Source organism: Aplidium turbinatum, chromosome 10 (assembly GCF_918807975.1).
Source record: "Aplidium turbinatum chromosome 10, kaAplTurb1.1, whole genome shotgun sequence".
Lineage (NCBI taxonomy): Eukaryota > Metazoa > Chordata > Ascidiacea > Aplousobranchia > Polyclinidae > Aplidium > Aplidium turbinatum.
This window is the reverse complement of record NC_137481.1, coordinates 22,112,909-22,133,438: the sequence shown is the minus strand read 5'-3', so window position 1 is coordinate 22,133,438 and position 20,530 is coordinate 22,112,909. Positions and strand designations below refer to the sequence as shown.

The 20,530-nt window shown below is 34.5% G+C and overlaps 1 protein-coding gene across 1 annotated transcript; it reads left to right on the top strand.

Annotated features, from left to right (window-relative positions):
• Positions 1-14,256: 14,256 nt before the first annotated feature.
• LOC145778790 (uncharacterized) lies at positions 14,257-19,287 on the top strand. The gene is made up of 8 exons (XM_082590373.1): positions 14,257-14,359; positions 14,731-14,808; positions 15,044-15,093; positions 15,377-15,478; positions 16,238-16,432; positions 17,430-17,567; positions 18,174-18,277; positions 18,786-19,287. Exons 2-8 carry the CDS (start codon positions 14,733-14,735, stop codon positions 18,925-18,927), a joined length of 807 nt encoding a protein of 268 aa, XP_082446499.1. The 5' UTR covers positions 14,257-14,359; positions 14,731-14,732; the 3' UTR covers positions 18,928-19,287.
• Positions 19,288-20,530: the final 1,243 nt, after the last annotated feature.

The window sequence follows — 20,530 nt, the reverse complement described above, 5'->3', positions numbered from 1 at the left end:
CCCCTCTGAGACCAATTATTTTCTTGCAAAAGTAATCAAACTAATTCCCAGTGCATCTAATTAGCTTACAAAGGGAGTAATATGAGTTTCCAATAAGCGCGATCACGCAGGACACCAACACAGAACAGAATTAGCCATGCAAGTTTTTGTGAGCTCTCGGTTTGTAGAATTTAAATTTTCAATGAGAGCAGGAAAATATCGTAATCATTATAGTTCTAAAACTGCTAATATCGTAGATGGCTTTATAATGTATTATCCGCCCCGATTGTTCAGTTGGTTAGAGCGTGAATTCGTGAACGAAGAAATTTCAAGTTCAAGCGGCGGTGGTTCGACTCTCGGGGTGTGCGCTAGAGTAACACATTATAAGGACTGCTCTCCATTCAGCGGCATCTAATAAATAAATGAAATAATTTCTCGGCAAACACACTTCAACAATCGGAAATTTAACTCTGTCAAACTCGGTGACCGAACCTGCGTCAGTGGTTTAAAGCCTCTACAAGTATGCGAAACTGCCTGGACTATCTCTCAAAGAAGATTTTCCAGTCCGAGGATAAAGATTCAATCAATCCATTAAATGCATCTAAAACACCAGGTTAGACGATGATCAATCAATGCGTTAGCAATATGAACCTCCTCTGTTGACAATTGTTTTTCAACATATAAATGCTTTCAATTTCTTAGGTTTGGTATTTATTAGCAATAAAAGCATTACGCCTTCGCGAGCTTGTTGGAGAGAGCAAACATCTCACCAGTCCACTTGTACGAATTTTGCACTTCACACAAAAATTAAAGATAAAGTTTTTGGTAAGGATTGTATAAAACTTGGTAAGTATTGTATAAAAATATGGTAAGTATTGTGTAAAACTCTTTGTCAGTTAACGACATGGGCAGTGAAAATCTATGAAATCTAGAATAATCATTTTGGTTCTTAAACTCTTTGTAAGAATTTATGCAGTGCAAAGTATAAGTAAATATTTTTAGGCCACTGGGCCCTAATTTTCTTACAAACCCAATGTCCAGTACAGATAAATGCAAGCAGCTAAGTTTTTCCTGGTTAAAAGTCAAAACCTCACATGGTGTCGGTAAATTTCCAAACCTTTATCCCATTAATTATGCATCGTGGACACTCGCAATCCAGCAATCGTTGTCGCATCACCATCAGTGCAATTGTGTTTAAGAATAATACCACTGCGCTGTTGTTTGTCAAAAAAAGCAATGCTTTTCACTCCACCGTTTAAACTCCAATTAATTTTAGAAACTCAGAACAAGATTTAAGGAATACAAAGTATTGGATATTTTGGTATATATCTTAAAAGACTTAAACGATTTTTTAGGGGGCTTATGCCAGCAATGCTTCAAATCCTTAGATCGAAGCTTATGTGTCCAGGGAAAATTTAATTTAACAAACGTTGAATCAACATTTGCAAGAAAAACCGATAAAATAATGTAGTGATTTTAATCACAGAAACAAGATGACTTCAAGATCATCAAATCTAATTAAAAGTTGTAGCATTTTAATTAGTTTTCGATCGACATAGTAAGATAATGCGAAAAGATAACCAGAGAATACCCAGATAGCAAAGATTTATCATTTTTACATCGTTTTTAGGTCTAGAGATGTTGAAACGATGTAAACGACAACATTTGCTAACTTTGATAAAGAGAAGTTCACTGGTATTATACTTGTGCCATAGCTAGAGATTGTCATGTTGACATTACTTTTGTTTTTTTGTGAACGTGCACTGGTGCTCTCCCTTGACAACAAATGTCACCACCTGTGACCCCTCGCCCGACTAAACGCAAATGTAGCAATTCATTTTTCAAAACATATTGTGTTGACAGCGTGTTGCCAATATAGATTTTCACGCTACAGTGATGTAAAGACTGAAGTTGTTTTTGGTTTATTAATTTTTAGAATGTTTTCTGTTTTATCGTATGATTAAATTTTATTTGCAAGAACTTGATTCCAAAAAGTACTCTAAATAGGCTTGTCGTTGAAATAAAAGGATTCCATACTACGAGGTTTCAATTCCAGATTTTAACAATAAAAGAAATAACTGGAATGAGGTAGGCTACTACTCTCAAACAATTTCAAAACCAAAAGTGACTTCTACTTCAGTCTTAAGATTAAGTCATAGCCTACCGAAATATTAATATTGATTTCCATAGGTTTTTGCAATGCAGTAAGTTTTATTATATGAGACCACCTTAATCTAATTTTCTAATCTCTGTATTCAAAGGGGCTGCCAACTTTCCACTGAAGATCAAAAACTTGTCAGAGTCGGATATCACACCCGTAATAACTCTAACACAATAAATAATTTTACACCACAAAAATTGCTTTTTTTAACTGTATTAGTGCATTTATATAATTAATCGTTGCGATTATCATGCAGTAGAAGATAAAAATCGATACATTTTTATTTCAGGATTTTTTGCTTAATTTTGATAGTTTCTTGTTTTGAAACCAATCCTATAAAAATAGACTTAAACAAACAAAGTTAAAAGTTTGTATTTTTTTTAAACCATTGCTGGTTGGAAAATGTCTTGGTGCAACAAACATACAATGCATTATTTACGGATGTTTTGACACACTTGTAAAAGTAGAGCCTAGTTGGCTTTTCCGAACGATGGCTTTCTTTATTATTGAAACAAAGGCAGATCTGAATACCATGAACCAAAAAACGCATCTCTGGTCTTACTCCAGTATCATATACTCCAGTATACTCCAGTTACTCCTATTATAAAAATTGCAATAGACTCCCAGCATCTCATACATTACAATATATTGTGTTTTGGGTTGGATATGAAATGACTGGCTTAAATAAGGTTATACTATGTTAATGCTTCAACTTATTTAAGCACGGTAGTAAAGGTAAATCTGACACTATTTTGAATTGTTCAAAAATATCTATTACGGTTATAGTCATGGTAAAGTGACAAATCACTGCATTGGGCGTGGATATGAGGAGTTAGGACCTTTGACCAAGAACTTAGACTATTGCAGAAATAATTATATACACAATTCAGATGAATTTATTTTTTCTATGTTAAAATAGTTGATAGGACTATGGCTGTTGGTAGTTGGTGGTGGTTTTAATTGCCACGGTTTGGCACCAAATTTTTCAAAAAGGAGCTTCAGAGGTAGTAACGGACAATTTGTTTTTCAAGATGTTTACAATTGGAATACAAAACAACATCAATATTTTATTAATGTATTAGTATTGTATGGACTTAGGCTGGTCGGCTGCATAGCCGAGTGGTGGGAGCCCTGGAAATGAATTCGAAATTCGAAAGGGCACCGGTTCGACACCGCTGAAAAGCATGAAGCTATGTCTTCGGCAGGACACTTAAAGGCATGCCTGAAGGTGGACACGAAGATTGGCTTCCTTGCCTTTCCGTCCACTTAATCTAAATCTTCTACCACCGGGTGTAAGCCTGGATACGACAAAAAAAAAATCAATTTACGAAACTGTAAGGTATTATAGCAAGGTTACATTAGTTCTATTTTGAACAATATGAAACGTATGAGCTTAACATGTCTAGAAATTTAGAAAAAATAATTCAATCGACAGGTAAAGGCAGTGGTCGTGGTGGTTAATTTGTGATATGAATTAGTGGTGCGATACCGATGAGCCTAACCTCATGGGCAAAACACCACAATCTATCGCTGTCGGTTCTTGCTGGAATCGGCTGCCGATAAACACTGACTTCAAAATTGACAATTTGAATGGCTTTTATAATATTTAAACGGCCTCTTATGCAGTCTACTGATTTAAAACATAGAAACCTAATCAGACATGTCTTTCTCTGCAAATATATTCACTTTTCAACGACAACTTGCGCTTCACTACAAACACCAATGTGAGCTAACGCAGCTCTAATGTGAGTTTTAACTTTTCGTTTTAAATTTGGTTAAACGTCAATTAGTTTTCAAATATCAAGAACCACTCAGATAAAATCTAACTCCAGCAGAGAATGCATCTGATCTTAAAACTAACCAAAAAGAACTCGCCAATTTACTGTACATATTTGTCAGTATAAGGAGAGCACACTACTAAAGCTATGGCTGTTACACACGTTTTAAAGGTGTAGGCTGCTGAGATACTGCAGCTGCCGTACTTTGTCTGCAAATTGTTATTTCATATTCAAGCTCATCATCATAACTTTGCATGCATGGGCCGGCAAATTCTTAAATTTAACTTCTTCATAAAATGAATGAAACCGACCATCATATCACTTTTCCGCTCGTAGAAGTTCTTTCTGTTTGCGTCGTTTTAACGTTCTTGAACGTTTATCGAAACAAAACTTAAGAAAGATAAATAAATAATTCCCAAAACACGAACTAATTAGCATAATGAGAACCTGAGCATAAATCCAATCAATGCAATCACTTTCTTTCTCAAAAATCAATGACAAACTTTTGAAAAACACAATTACACAGGTACCAGGTAAATTCTATTTACAAGCTATGCAATTAATCAAAGCACTTTTTGAGATGTCTCCCAAAGGAACGATTCAAAAGTAAATGAAAAACATCCAATTTCTTCTCATCAAAACCCTCGACCTTAAGTATTTTTGATCATTTTATATGTGATATTACAGAAATAAAAAATTTGGTTTTGTAAGGCAAAAATATTCGATACCAATATAATATGTACAGTCCGCGTCGTGCGAACAGGTTCGCACGACGCCACACTTGACCACAAGAGTAAGGAAGCATTTGGATTTAACTGCTCTCAATAGAAAAAGTGCCATTAAAGATCATATAGGCCTACTCGATTGCCAAACTTTTCAAACAATAAACATCTCTGGAGTCTTTCAGAGCTGTACCTAAATGCTTTACCGAATTTTATACTAAAATCCACGAGGCTTTGCTCATAAAGCTTGCAATCCTCGCCTCAAAAGGCAGTTGTTTGCCGCAGGCGCCTCCTATCTGCTAAATGTCTTCACGTAATTTTAGGTCATTGATTTGTGTTTTTTCCCAGGCAATCAAACGTCATGCGATTTTGCCTCTCCTCTGCCTTGCCGTTTCATTCTCATGCGTTTCTTTTTTTCGATTTTTGTGTATGCAGATCGGTTTAATAATTTTAATTTACGGAGAACATCAGTTAGTTGGTAAGTTGGTTACTTAAAAAGAGCTAACATGAGTATGGCCGAAAACGCTTGTAATGTTTAGTTTATTTTCATGCCGTCTGGTTTTTAGGTTTCGTGCTTCATCCAGTAATGCAGCCCAAACGACTGAACCTGCTTTGGGCTAACTGAGACATAACCGACAGCAAGCAGGAATGTGTCGCTTTCAAAATACAAATATGTTTCTTACAAGAGAAAACCTCACAAAATTCAAACATAAAGTTTTTAAATACGCAATACGCATTCTTGAGTACAAGTCTGAAAAAGTTGTCGGATTTAAATTTTCGTTTTGAAAAGAAAGTGAGAACAAAAGAATTTTGAAAAAATTTAAATAAAGAATCTATGGATAATCTGAAGAGAATAAGATACAGTGGCTAAAAGAATTAAATCAGAGGAAGAGAAATTTCTGCATTGTCCCATGTAAGCAAAGTCTTAAAAAAATACCTCCAAATAAAAATATAATAATAAAATGAACTAAACTTTCAGTTTGCTCATAATATTTCATCGTTTTGAGCGATTGATTTTGCAGAAGAGCAATAAACGTAACAGTTTAATCGTTTGGAATAAAATATTTCTAAACATCAAAACTGTACCATTTTACGTTGATTCAACGTCCATGAAAAAGAAGCGTAAAATCAATGTAAAAAAACAACAGATATGCTGTTGGAGATTATTTATCACTACCTTTTTAGGACTTATTGCTTGGTATGTCAACTCTCTGCAACAATAGATAGGAATGTGATGGTTTGGTTTTGAATCTTTATCCTCGGACTGACAAGGCCTTGATAAATTATTCCTGGTAGTTTCGCTTACTTGTAGAGGCTTATGCAGTCTGCACGACCATTAGTTTCCAGAAAGAGAAAGATAAAAACGAAATATTTTTTGAAAGTAATTGTAAATTCTAAGCATTTGTAATTGGTAATTAGTAGTAGTAATTAGTAATTGTAAATTTTTAGTTCTTTTATTCAAAATTCTATTCTGTAGTTATACCACAGTGCACCAATGAAGATATGCTTTTGAAAACTGGTTGAAAAGCATTATAGCTAAAGGAACAAATGTGTCATACGACACTATTACTACTATTGCTACTACTAATAATGTGGCAGTACTTCGAAACGAAGATAGTAGTTCAAAATCACGTCATTTGCAAGCCATCCTATGGCTAAAAAGTCCAATGACTGGCAGGCGCGGCCGTAACAATAACATGTAAAGCTGCCACCTGTGATGATGAAATACACTATGACGAATTTTGGAACTACTGCTATTGAAACTACCACTACTACCGTAAAATGAACAATGGCCATTGAGTCTGCACTGGGTAGTTTAAGACTAGAACTACCCTTGAAGCATTTTAATAAGCTGACCTCAGAGGCCTGTAAAATATGCGTTTGACAATTAACCTCAATCTAGCAGCTGCCGTACACATTTGTTTACTAATCTTTTCAGCTTCTAAGTTAAACTTTTAATAATATCCTTACAGAATTTTGTTTTTCACAACCAGGTTTCACTTGACTTAAAACCATCTGCATTTTCTTTTTCTAAAGTTTGTTTAAACTTTTTCAAATGAGTCTTTATATTTTTCATAAATTTTTTATTCAAGTTAAAGGTTTTGCATTGGCTCACACAAAGAATTTTTATTTTAGACAAAGTTTTTGCCTTGCCAATGATAAAAACAATGAGAATTTATTTGTGCTTCCATTAGTTGCACTTGGGACTCAGACAGAAAAATTCGTCATTTTTACATTGATTCAACGTCTGCAAAAGTAAATTTAGTGTAGAAAGGACGGTTTTGCTGTCTGCGTGGACCGCAAGATTGTTTGCTTCTTGCGAATGATTTGAATGTAGGCTACCTGCCAATAAGATTAGTTTCTTTTACAATTCAAAGTTACAATATTTGAATCAATATAAAACGAATACATTCAAATAGGTTACCTACTTGAAGTTGTGAAAACTTAGCCAAATTAATGATGTCTGATAATATAAAAAGGCTTTCAAACCAGCTTAAGAATTTCCGTCTTTTGTCTGATACCTGCAATTGCTTACCTTGGTTTAACGTCACTATATCTATGGTGCGAAGTTTTGAACAAAATAATTTGGTAAATCATGCATTTTTTATGCTGTAAATACAGGTATTGCACCATTAATTATAGCTAATTAAATTTTATTAAAGGTACACATAAATACCATTTACACATTGAGCTGAATGAAAAATGATAAAATTCATGCCAGGTAAACTGAGATATAAAGGACTTTAATTAAATTAAGCTAAATGTCTTTGAATATAAATCAATATCCTGTTTTAGTGTAAAGTCTGATTAATATGTTTCAGTTGACGTATGATACAGAAAATATTACTTAACCTGAGAGGTGCTAAACCGAATAGAATTTTCCTACGGAGTTTAAAAAAAGTTTGGTAATCATCTGACCCACAGTGTTGCCAGTTTAAAACGTCAAATATACGTTGAAACAACGTAAAAAAGTTGAAGTTGCTAACTGAGATTGTATTCTGCTGACCCAAAATAATATGAACGAATTTTGGATAGCTGAGATTGTGAGCAGATGATTTCTTCGTCATTTTGCTTTGTTTACTTTGGGACCATTTGGAAGAGAAATCGCACAAAAATTGACACAAACAAATTAAAGTTATTAATTCTTATTTTTTAACAGGCGCATTGTATAAGGTCCAATTACCGTATGTCCTTATTATCAGTACATTAAGCTACATTAGATTCCGATCACTTTTAGCTCATTTCGTTTGTCTGTCAGGTTATGAGTTTTCATACAATATAAATAAAATTAGAAGCGACGTAGATGTCAAAAATTAAGTTTCATTTTTATTTGAATGAAATATTTTCCATTCTTATTTTACTAACCTAGTTTTATTCGACAAGTTATCTCTTTTTCGTCAACATCGAAAACGCGTTCTGCAACACTGTTTTTTGCACTCTGCAATGCCTGATGCAGATTTATCTGTAGATTTCCATCACGCATTGAAGCGGTGATCTGATAATGAAATTTTCTACGGTTCGAGAAAAAGTTTTCTCTGCCTATAAAACGTTGAATGGTAGTTTAATTAATTATTTCTGAAAGTTCCTTGGTTTCATATTATCTGAATTTTAACAAACTTAAGTAACGCAATCGAATTTCACAACATGTAGTCCAGACGCACACAAAAGCACGATTTACATTTGATATAATAATAAATGGCATGGTCCGAGATAGCGATAAGGGTTCGAAAGTTGAAAGCGTCGATCCAACACTTGTCTTTACCTTTGTCCCATACGCACCAAACGACACTCTTAAAAAATCATAAAAAAGAAGCATCATCATTATCATGTGCGGTCTCCAAGACTAAGGTTGCCTGTCATTTGCTTCCACACTTCACTTTCCTCTTCTATTTCTTTTGCTTCTCTGATTCTTGACAAGTCAGCTCATTGGTTTACATCATCTCTCCAAGTTCGTCTCCTTCCCCAGCACCTATTGCCTTCCACCATACCTTCAATCACCAATTGATGTAGTTTCATGTCCACGCAGTTCAAATTGTCAACACTAGGAGTATTCGTTGGAGCAATTGTGATGTGATATTGTAATTTTTCTTATTCAATATTTATTCAGTTTAATATAATGTGTATCAAAAACTCCGTGTACGTCTTTGGACATTGAAATGATAGAAAACGTCAACTTTAGGTTAGATAAGGGAGTCTGCATTTCGCTGTACCATGCACAGTATTTTGCTGAACTAACTAGAAACGCATTGTGGCAAACCAAAGTACCATTTTTGTGCCCAGCAAGTGGCATTTTCAATTGGATGAAAAGAGGAAATCAAAAGTTTTATCTACTTCTTGTCAACCTCAGCTTGCGTAAGTCTCTAAAAATATTATAACTTCATTTTCACGCATCAACCACCAAGACCTTTGCATTAATTGCTTTGCAACAACAAACCAGATGAAAAGTCAAATTAAAACCCCATGCTAGAGAAAATATTTTCTAGTCTTTACACTACAGGACGCTACAGAGCAAGGTACAAACGATTCAAATAAATTCAAACCTCGGAGCCATTTTGACCAACGATCGGTTGTTTACGTTTGATCTGAAGAAAAATATTTGACAGACAAAAATTTTAAATACAAGCTAGATGTTAAAATAAGTTTGAAAGTGAACAATTGAATTTACACAAACAAAAATTTATTTAAAATGCACACTTCCGTTTCTTAGTAAAGCATTATCAATTCGTCAAAGGATATTAAAATGCTATACCTGGTAAACCCTTTTATACAATTCTGAAACTTGGACAGTATCACAAAAAATGGAAAAACGGATCGATGTCTTCGAGCTCTGGTCATAGGCTACAGGTAAATGTTAAAAATTTCATGGAAACAAAAGATCACTAATGATGAAATGAAGTATTATCAAATTCAATTCAAGCAAAATTCTCTTACAAATAGTCAAAAGAAGAAAATTGAAGCATTTCGGACACACAATAAGGCAAAACTCGTTACAAAGACAATTAATAGAAGGGAAGACGGACAGTTTTAATAAGTTACCGTATTTGATTGTTGCAATATTTTCTGTATTTGGCCTATTTAGCAATACTATGAAGAAAAAAAGAAATGAAAAAGAATAAAGCAAAGAAATGAAGGTTTTAAACATTCAGTGACTTTTATTTATTTAATATGTAAAAAAAAAAATTGAAATAGTTGTGCTGATATTTCCCTGCTACTGTAATATTTTTGTTTCGATTCAGTTGTGCTGATGACTCCTAATGGAAGAAAACCGGTTCCACAACATAAATTATAATAAAATATTTTATTGAAATTCTATTGTGAGTGTTAACCTGGTAAAATGGTTTAAGGTTTAGACTTGAAAAAAAAACTATTGATTTGTTTTCTCAAGAATGGTTTGGACATCAAACATCATTAAATGGACAAAGTTAAGTTATGAAAATGCAGTAGGGCCTACGAACAGCACATGGTCGAGAACAGTGGCCCATTGTATCCAACCCTCAGTACGAGAAAGGAACATAATGATGATGATGAGTGCAGCATAGAATAAAATATTGCAAAAATTCCTTTTCTGTATTTGACGAGATATTTGCAATGTTATCATCCGTTGACGTTTGAAACTAAAGATGCTCTGTCTAAAGAGGAAAATGCCCTTTTTCAAATGTGCACCTCATTTACTCAGTGCCGGCACCGATGATATTACCAATGCAAGCATGTATGGCAAGGCACTTAGTGAATGGAATATTTCCGCGGCAACAACACTTTAACAATCGGAAACTTCATTCTGCCAATCTCGGTGACCGGCCCTGCATCAAGAGCCCCTACAAGTATGCGAAACTACAAGGAATAACCTATCAAGGCTTTGTCAGTCCGAGGATAAAGATTCAAAACCAACCAACCAAGCAAGCAGGGGGTTGGATAAAGATTCAAAACCGACCAACCAAGCTGGGGGTTGAGAGGATATTTTGGGCCTGGTACCAATGAGATTCTCGGTCCCCCAACTTGCAGCAATGCTAAGAAAAACGTAACATATTCAAAGAATATGCTGTAGGTTTTCGAGATCCGGCCCCCCTGAAACAATTAAAAGCCCCTAAAAACATTTGTTGCATTCTGTTTTTCATCGTTACCATTTTGGGATAATCTAAACGAAGTAGCCTACAGGTTCCATGTTGTGGATAGTTTAGCATAGACAAATGCATAGAAATGGCGTAACATAGAAAAACTAAGATCCTACAATTCGTACATGGCAGCCAAAATAGTCGATTTTAGTCTTTCAATAGCAAAGATGGAATTTCATTTCCTGTTGTTGACAAAAAAATGTTTAAAAAATTTTGAAGACCAGTTTTTATCTGTTGATCCATTGAGAACTGCATGGCAGTATTTTTCGTTTTAAATTTATGTCTATGGTTCTTTTAGTTGCTTGAAGCGACATGAATCTGCGCTCCACGAGTTTATCATAATATGGAAAAGTTACTCGCGTCTCAGCAACATGTCGGAATTTGTCGATATCAGATGACGGGCAATTTATTTTAAAACACATGTTCGAAGCAGCAATGAATTCTGAATCAACAAAGTTTAATATTTGTTGGAAAGCCGTGCTCTTATTTGTGAATGAAGAAATTTAGAAAAAAGGATTTTTTAAACGTAAGATAACATTTATTTTGTGCAAACGCTGTAAAAACTTCCAAGTTTAACCAAATCAAAACTTGATCTTCCGTTGTTATATTAGGATTTCATGATAACAAACCAAGTCAAGCGTATCAGCATAGTGAACCACTAACCCCATCGGTAAAATCAACCAAATCAACTTCCTCTTTTCGTGGCTAGGACATTTTACATATACAGTAACTTAAGAAAAGGGAATTTAAATTCGATTTAAATTATCTTGAAAAAGTAATTTCACGTTTGTTGTTTTTTTGATCGGAAACTGACGTTCTTCACCAGCCTTGGATACCACATTTGTGTTAAAGGTTTTGTAGGGAACAAGAAAAACTTTTTTCAAAACTACATTAACTAAACCTATACTGAGAAGTAGAGATGTACATGAGCAACCTTGTAGGCAGTTCTTCTTCAACTTTTTGCATTGAGGGCGTAAAGAGTGTGCAATTTACAGTGAAAGTGATTGTTGGAGCATAGTACATTGCCACATGACCATGAGGTTAATATTCGAAAGGGTGTTATAAAATTTAAACTTTAATTGAATTAAACGTTCCAGTTTTTACATGAAAATCTATGTTGTACTGTATTGGAATTTTTTACTGTTCTGTTACTCTGTTTGGAGATAGTTTTTGAATTACGATAAATGTTTTTAATCCAGAAAAAGCAGAGAGTGAAAGAAAAGAAAGAAACAAAACTAAGTTTAGGTACTGTAATTGCCAATCAAATAACACATTGATAAAGTTAAATAAATAACTTTTGTTTTGCCAAAAAGTTAATTCGTTGCGTTATAATCTGTTGTAGAATTGAAACTTTTGAATATTCTTGTATACTTATGCAACTATGCATGCACGGGAATGTGCATTTGATCTACAAATACAAAATTAAATATGAAGTCCAAACTAATGCAACAATAAGCGGGTGATTAGACAAATACTTTCAGATAGTCATTTGACACGGCCAAACGTGCTTCATGATTTTTTTCTTCATATTTAGTAGGTAAAAAAATAATATTAAAGCTTTCGCTACCACATATATGTCTTTATCGGTAAATTATTTGAATATAAATTAACAGAGAAAATTTTCCAACTGAAAAAATCATGTTCAATTGTGGTGAGAGTTTTAGAAAAATGATAAGTTACCGCAATTAATTACTTTTTTGGCTTCTTTTGCCACTCAATTTCTAAACCGCCAATATTCTTATTGTAGGTAGTTGCAATGTTTGTTTCACTCTTTGACCTTTGAACCAATTATGGAAACTTTTTGTTGACGCTATTTCACAAACAATTGGGGTTAGAATAAAATAAATTAAAATCATATTACTACATTTTTATTACCTTAAACTGAAGCAAAAAAGCACTAAGGAAATGCAGATCAGTATCATTTACACACAAATGAAGTTAAGTATGACCAAAGCCATGTTAGCCATTAAAATATATCCAGCATTGTTATGTTAGCCTAGATCAGCAACCATTCAGTTTAAGTCAACTTTGAAGCGAATACGTTTTTCGATCTTTGTACCAAACGTCCTTTTCAAAAGTTTATTTTCTGCGGCTATAAATAACTAGCCAATATCTTGTTAAAAAAGTTGTTCTTTCAGATTTACTACTTTAAAGTTTAAACTAACGATCAGCAGAAAAACGAACTGCAGTTTTGGATTCAGAAATTAAGATATTTTTGCACGTACAATATACAAACAATTTGCAGTCTTTACAAAATTCAGGCTTTGTTTTGCCGATGCTTGACATTTGTGACAGTAAGAACAGAGAAGCAGCTGACTCAATGACTGATATAGTCTTTCGCCGTTTTCTGCCAGTTGTGGTATCTAGATTGCTATGGTGCTACTTTATTCGTATTGTGTATCATTGTACCGTACTATTCTTGCAACAGACGAAATAAAAGTTTTTTGTCACTCTGTTTTAAAACCAAAATTTTCCATGAACGTGTAACAAAATTATTTAAACTTTTGAAGCAAGACGTATAGGCTGTATAGTTTGGCAAGATAAAAGGGATTCGCACGTTTAACACAGTGGAAGTTATTCATGTCTGTTCAGGTTTGTTCCTTTTCATCGAAGCGTTGCTTGATGATTATTGTCATATTGCAGGTGCAAGGTATAGAACATATTAGATTAGAGTTTGAGTTAATTGACATTTCAGAAAGTTCGCTTTTCAGTATAATTTATGTGAACTTGAGAAATAGCTCTCCAAACACTGTTTTTTTTTCAAGTTGGAGATAAGTGTCAGAGATAAAAGGCTTGAACTAAACAACAATTTTTCTAAAAGAATAATTAAAAAACAAAATCCTGCCAAAGAAATCATGTGTTGAAAAAATTTGAGTTAAATACTCGAAAAACTGAACTATTTGGCTAAAAGACTGAATATTTGAAGAAAATGGCGTAAAGCCAGGACATTTTGAAATGCACAGCACTATCGGAGCAAACAATTTTGCGTGTTTTACATTTACAACGAAAACAAACCGATTGGATATTTAAACAATAAGCAAAATCTTTCAATGAAAAACATATTTTACAAAGAAGTAACTTCAATAAAAAAAAACTTTGAGTTGAAAAAAAATAAAAAAAAAAGTTTCGAAAATCCCTTCCCAGACAGTAAAATTTGTCATTTTTACATTGATTCAACGTCTGCCTTCGTTAAATCAATTTACAAATGACGGATTTTGTTGTCCGGATTTACTCTCCAGTGTGCAGTTTTCCACTAAACTGTACATACAATTTTTTCAGCTTTTTGTCTTGCGTCTTGCAGGACATCACAAACCATCAACAAACTTATAGCAATCGAAGCCGTTGTACACTTTTTTCAATTTTGAAATCACAGCGTCAAGTCTACTGCAAAGCAGAAAAGTTTAGACGAAATCCATTTTTTTATATACCAATTTCAAGAAAAATGGTAAAATCAATGTCTGTTTGAATAGTTTCACAAAACTTCTGTTTGTTTTTCACATTTTAGAAAATAAGAATTTGAGGTTTCTGTAACTGCTCTAATATTTTGCATAACAAGAGACCCATACTTCTTCTAAGAGCGATTCATCATATCTAAAAAGGCTTCAGGTAATATATTGAACGACTTGCAGAAAGCTAGCTACCTTGTATTCAGACTTGTGTGAAACGTTAAATATATTGGTCAACTGAACCGGAATGCAAGAAAGCTTTATAATACTTTTGTTCACTTGCAAGCATGTCATTAATTTGCCGAGGCGCCAACACCACATGGCTTCCTTTCAAACGTTGAGAATGTAACCAAAAAAATTGAAACGTTTTACTTGAATGAGAAAATATAAATGAAAAATGAGGGTAGGCCTATTGCATTCGTAAATGCGACAATTCAAAGCTATTTTTATGTTTCGGTTTTTAAGTAAAAGTTTATTTTTTTTTAAAACAAAAACAATAAAAATTGTAAATTTTTCACCTTTTTGTTTCAGACATGACATCTGCATCTTTCCGTGTAAATCTGACACTTGGCACATTTCTATTTATTTGTTGCACTGTAACCTTTTCAGGTAAACTTCCATAAACTTACCGTACATTTTTTACCGCACACGATTAGGTGTTGATTTGTTTCCTGGTCATTGAAGATACATATGTGGAATTATCAACATAAATCTTTGAATAAAATTTTTTTGTTTCTCTGTTTACCTAACTAATGCCTTTTCCCCTTGGAAGCGTTTGCTTGATTTAAAACAAAACAAAGTGAACAGAATGCAGCCAATATAAGAACAACCATTTTTGTTTCAGGAGCTCAATTTTCATATCCAATAGACCCAAACCCTCCGCAAGCAAGCTCGGTGAATATAAAAAAGCGTGGTTGTGCAACACCACTAGCAGTTTTTAAATGTTTTCTTTTTTCAAGCAATAGTTGCAACGTTCATTTGATAAATGTGAAAGTAAAAGCAGACACATACAAGTTTTTTTATCGCTTCGCTGACGTTTCGCGCATCATGATAATGCTCATCCTCAGAACAAATAACGTACAAAATAAAATTTACGAAGTTCGAAGTAAGAAGCTGCTTATGAAAAGTCGATCAGGTCTTCCAGTAAGCGAGTGTTTTGATAATCTTGTAATTACAGACCTTTTCATGTTACGTTTGTGACGGAAGTGGGTGCGATGGTGACAGAATAAAAGGGACACATGACGAAATGACTTGCTCTGGACCCAGAGTTGCTTGTTGGGTAATGTGGATGTTTGCTTCAAGTTATATTGCTTACCATTAAACACTGTACAACTTACTGATCTGGATTTCGTGTCCTGCCCATTAAAACATGCCAACCACGAAACTGCAAAACTTTTCAAATGGCTATAGTCGTGACATGCCAGGGGGTTTTGAAAGGATCATTATCAACTTATTGTTCATAACGTTTGAAAGCGTTTCCGATTTATATTTTTGAAATACAGTATTGCGAAAACACTTTTTCCTATCATGGTCTAACAAAATCAATAATTCTATTTACATAAGTACCTTCTGGTGACCTTACTTTAGGAAAAATAAGCTGTAAAGGTTTCTCGGCCATTATAGGCTACTGGTTGTACTTGCATGTATACTTAATACGTAATTTCTTAAATCATTCTTTTACAAATATATGTTAACTAAACATTCATAAACGGTTTAATACATTCTTGATTATCAACATTTTTGCCGAGTAACCAAAACAACGCATACTTTTATGCAGTTCAAAGTACTTTCAATAATATTCTTAAAGGCGTTGGAAGTTACACTAAAGTAGTAAATGTAATAAAGTATAATAATCATACAGCAAGCAAGCAAATCAGTCCCTTTTTATATTGATTCAACGTATGTAGAGGTCAAATCAATGTAAAAATGGACTATTGCAGGAATATTGCAGGAATATTGCACATTGCACATTGCAGGAATATTGCACATTGCAGAATGCACACAATTGCAGGAATATTGCACCTTTAGTTTTTTTTAGACCATCACAAACACCGCAACATTGGCTTACACCAGAACCTGTGAGCAGCAACCACCTTCGATCCGTCAAGGAGTGTTTTGCAACCGGCATATGGAGGGGAAGGAATTTTGTTACGGCGTGGACACTCCTCAAGGAAGAGTTCGATTTTGCGGAAGATGTTGCCTCAACAACAGATGTAACAACGGACCGTTGCAGGTAACAGTAATAATGGTGTGGTTTATTTACTGTCACGGGAGAGAGACAGAGAGAGAGAGAGACAGAGAGAGAGAGAGAGAGACAGAGAGAGAGAGAGAGAGAGAGAGAGAGAGAGAGAGAGAGAGAGAGAGAGAGAGAGAGAGAGAGAGAGAGAGAGAGAGAGAGAGAGAGAAAGAGAATTCTTTTATTTGATCTGCTGCGAAAAATAGTATACGGTACAAATATATTCAACAACAGACAGGAAGCAGCGATACAACTGCCAAGGTCTTTTAGCGACAGGGCTCATTTTGTTTAATATCTAGAATGTTACTGCATTATTACCGACTTATCTTCATTGCATTTTGCACGAAAGAACACAATCGGTACCGTTTTTAAAGTCTTTGGTATGACCCAACCTGGAATCGATCTCATATCTACCAGCACTAGAACCGAAGGCGAGAACCACTCGGCTATTGATCTGGTTTCCGTTGCGGGTGCTCATGCACTTTCGTGGAATGACAACCTTATTCTGTTTACTCCTGTAAAAAGATATTTCTATCCTATATTGGAACTATATTTTTGCCTCATCTCTATGTTGTTTTATGTATGTTTGTTTTCTGTAACCTGTAGGCGCAGTTACAATTCTGCGTGCTGGCATAACACCTTTTTAGCAGTTTAAGTTGGAGATAATTGCATTACAAGATAGGAGGTTGTCGCATTGTAGATGAGTGTACTACAGTAGCCTATATTCCTGCAATCAAAATTACCCAGCATGCAGTGCAGACTAATTGCAGTTGTTAGCCGAATTCTGCGGCACACAGTATGTCCTCACCATCAGCTTGATCGCCAAGTTAAAGCCAGAACGTTCTTTCTGGTAATAAGCGTACCTTTTGTTATTTCGAGCCTTGCTGCTTGTTTTTCTACTCATGTTGTGTTATTAATTTGAAATGTTTTAATAAGGAATATCAATTTATCAATTTGTTTCATTTCAAGGACTTAACAAAAATACAATGTTCAGAAAATACCAGACGACACTTTACAAACTTGTGTGGCCTGCCAAGGTAATACTGAAGAGATTTGCAATAGAGAGTTTTCTCTGTCAGCTGAGAATTCAACTTATTCAGAGCAATGCCTGCTGCCAAACTCAGATTGTTGGGTAAGTGCGATCATTTAAACTGGAGACTAACAATTTCTGTGGACGCACTGACTACTAGTATTCAAGTGTTTTGAAGCAAATACGCATTAAAAAATCTAAATTTCATCAAAAATTTCAAACAAAATCAAAAGTCGGAAGCCAAATACGCTTCATTTGCGTGATGCGTGGACGACGTCCACGCGTAGAAAATTAAAATCGAAGACAAAAGAATTGGCCCGTCACACTGAATTAGAAGGTAATTGAGAAGCAATTTCTCAAGTCAACCAAAAAAATATGACCAGCCATCAAATAATTTAAATTTTTACGTTGTGCTTTTGAACAAATTACAAACAATTTTCAATGATACGTTGTCCCATAAATTATCTATCCCACATGAAAATTTGATTGATCTATCTTGCGTAGTTTTTGAGTTACACGAGCTCAAAGTGCTAGTGTCGAACCGACTCCCCGGTCGCAGGTCAACTTGCAAAAAAAAAAAAAAAATCACAGGAAATACGGTTAAAAGTATTTACTTGAATAAAATATAATAAAGCTTGATATTGTTTATTTCTTGCTTGAGTTAATCTAATTTTGTTTATCCTGGGAGCAAATGTCTTCTATCTTCAGACTGACCGTCGCAAAGATGCAGGCGACAAGATCACCTTTGTACGTGGATGTCAGCTTCAAACTTGCACTTCCGAAAATATGGAAGAAGTTTGTTCTCAATCTAAGTAAGACAGTTCAGAGATAGTAAGGAATATAATCTCGTATTATCCAGTTTTGTTCTGTAACGAAATTCTATTTAACCTTTCACAAGAAATTTATATTTTGTTTTGGAATAATATTTTGGAATAGCCTACCCTTTCAAATATGCGATCTTGCTTCGACTCCAGGCTTCTGGTTGGTAAAAAACACAGCTCGCCTACACCCAGGGTGCCATAAATTGGGTGTGCGTTATTGCTGATAGAAAAACGGCCGGGAAAAATTAACTGACCAGCCTACTCTCATTAATGCTGAAGGCTTAGGTATGATGAGAACCTTATCTTCTCATTCCCCTATGCTAGCTTGGATCAAGTACGGGACTCTGCTGTATCTTTAGGCTACTTTGTTTATTTGTTTGATCATAAACAACTGCCTAGTTGTTTCAAACTGTAACCTATTCTCTAAATCTATAGTAGCTGTACTACCATTTTCATTGGGAAAGTGTCAGTATTTGTCAACTTCTATTTGTGCTTGCAGTGGCCAGGAATCTTGCTTGACATGTTGCCAAGGAAAACTGTGCAATCGTTTTGGAAATGCAGGATACTCTTTGATGCCATCTCGCCAAAGCGTTTCAATGCTTTCTATTTTTCTTGGACTGAGTTTAAACATATTATGGTGAACAGTGGGAAAGGTGCAGCCAATATTTCACAAAGAGTAGACTTGAAATAAACAAATTGTCTGTAATTTATATATACTAATATCATAGCTATGAAAAATCTCACCGATTTCGAGAAAATGGAATCTATATACACATTTGAATTTTGCCAGAAAATTTTCCTTTATTGTGATCTGCTTTATTAATAACAACCAGCTGGAACTGATTGAAATTGTTATCTGAAATTGTGAATATATTCCGGAAATTGCAGTAGCCTATGGTTGCATTGTAACTTCCAATACACATGGAGAACATTTTTGCCACTCCACTTTAAATTTGATTCTCAACATATTTGTACAGTCAATAAACATTGACCTTGGCCGTATTCCCTAAAAATGTTGTCCAATTTTGATACGAGCTGAAGAAATGAGAGGAAAAAAGAAAAAAAATGTATAATAGGTCTTGCATCTCCCCTATCTGCACTACGTTCAGGAAGACGATGGTTTGACACCTATAGAGGTCACGCGGCTACGTCATGCCAAGGAGTTTTATAACATGCTTTAAGAGAAACACAGAACTGACATCTTTGCGTCCCCGTTCATAACCAAGTCTTCAACCACCAAACTTAGATAAGATAAAAACTTATAACATCTCTTCGGTTGCAATAGGGTTAAAAACACATGATAACACATGAATTTGAAATCTAAAGAAAACTAATATGGAAAACAATTTAAACCATCTTCCATAAAAGTAGACTAGTCAGCCTACTAAAGGTAGGAATACCATATTTTCATCGCCTAAAAAGAGGACACGTTTCGCCAGCAAGTAGAATTTTACGCTTGAAGAATTTTTTACATGTTGTTAGATCATTACAGTACCGTAGCCTATAGGCCTACGCAGCAAAAGTTACCTAAAAAAAACAAGAAAACAGATTGACTGAACGTTTAACTTATTTTTTCTCATTTCTAGTGCTTCCTTAAGACAACAAATGATTTTATATTTTTAAGAGTCAGCAAAAAGTGAAAAAATACCTAATTTTTAGACAGTTTCAGTCAGACAACAATGATCGCAAAAATCTGCAAAATGTGACAAATCAGGCACGACCTCCAGGTCAGCCTTAACTTTTTTCAACAAGGAATGGTCAGCCTTAACGAAATTGTTAAATTATTTGCAAGAAATATGACTAAAGCAGTAAGCTGCACATTACCGTTACGATGCTAAAAACGGCGTGAAATAAAAGCTGTTTCTTTCTTTGCAAAGCTGTAGGGCAGCAGGCCTATCCATGCCACGGTTTCTTTTTGCTATAGCTTTGATGTTATACACATTGCAGTTTTGGACATTCGTTTCGATTTGTTTCAAGTAACAAATGAACCAAACTGAGTTGGTAATCAACAACGTTTACAAGCGTTGTATCAATATAAAACGTATGAAGGTAAAAGAATAATTTTTTGTGAAAGTGTGAGCATGGCCTTTAAAATGTCTTACAGTGAACCAGGCAATGAACGTTTAACAACAGTTCCATAAAATGCGCCAATTTCTTGTAGAATTTATAAATCAGCACGTTACATTGGTAGCCTATACAGTATACACTATACAGAATGCTAAAAAAACAAATAGCCTACAAGCC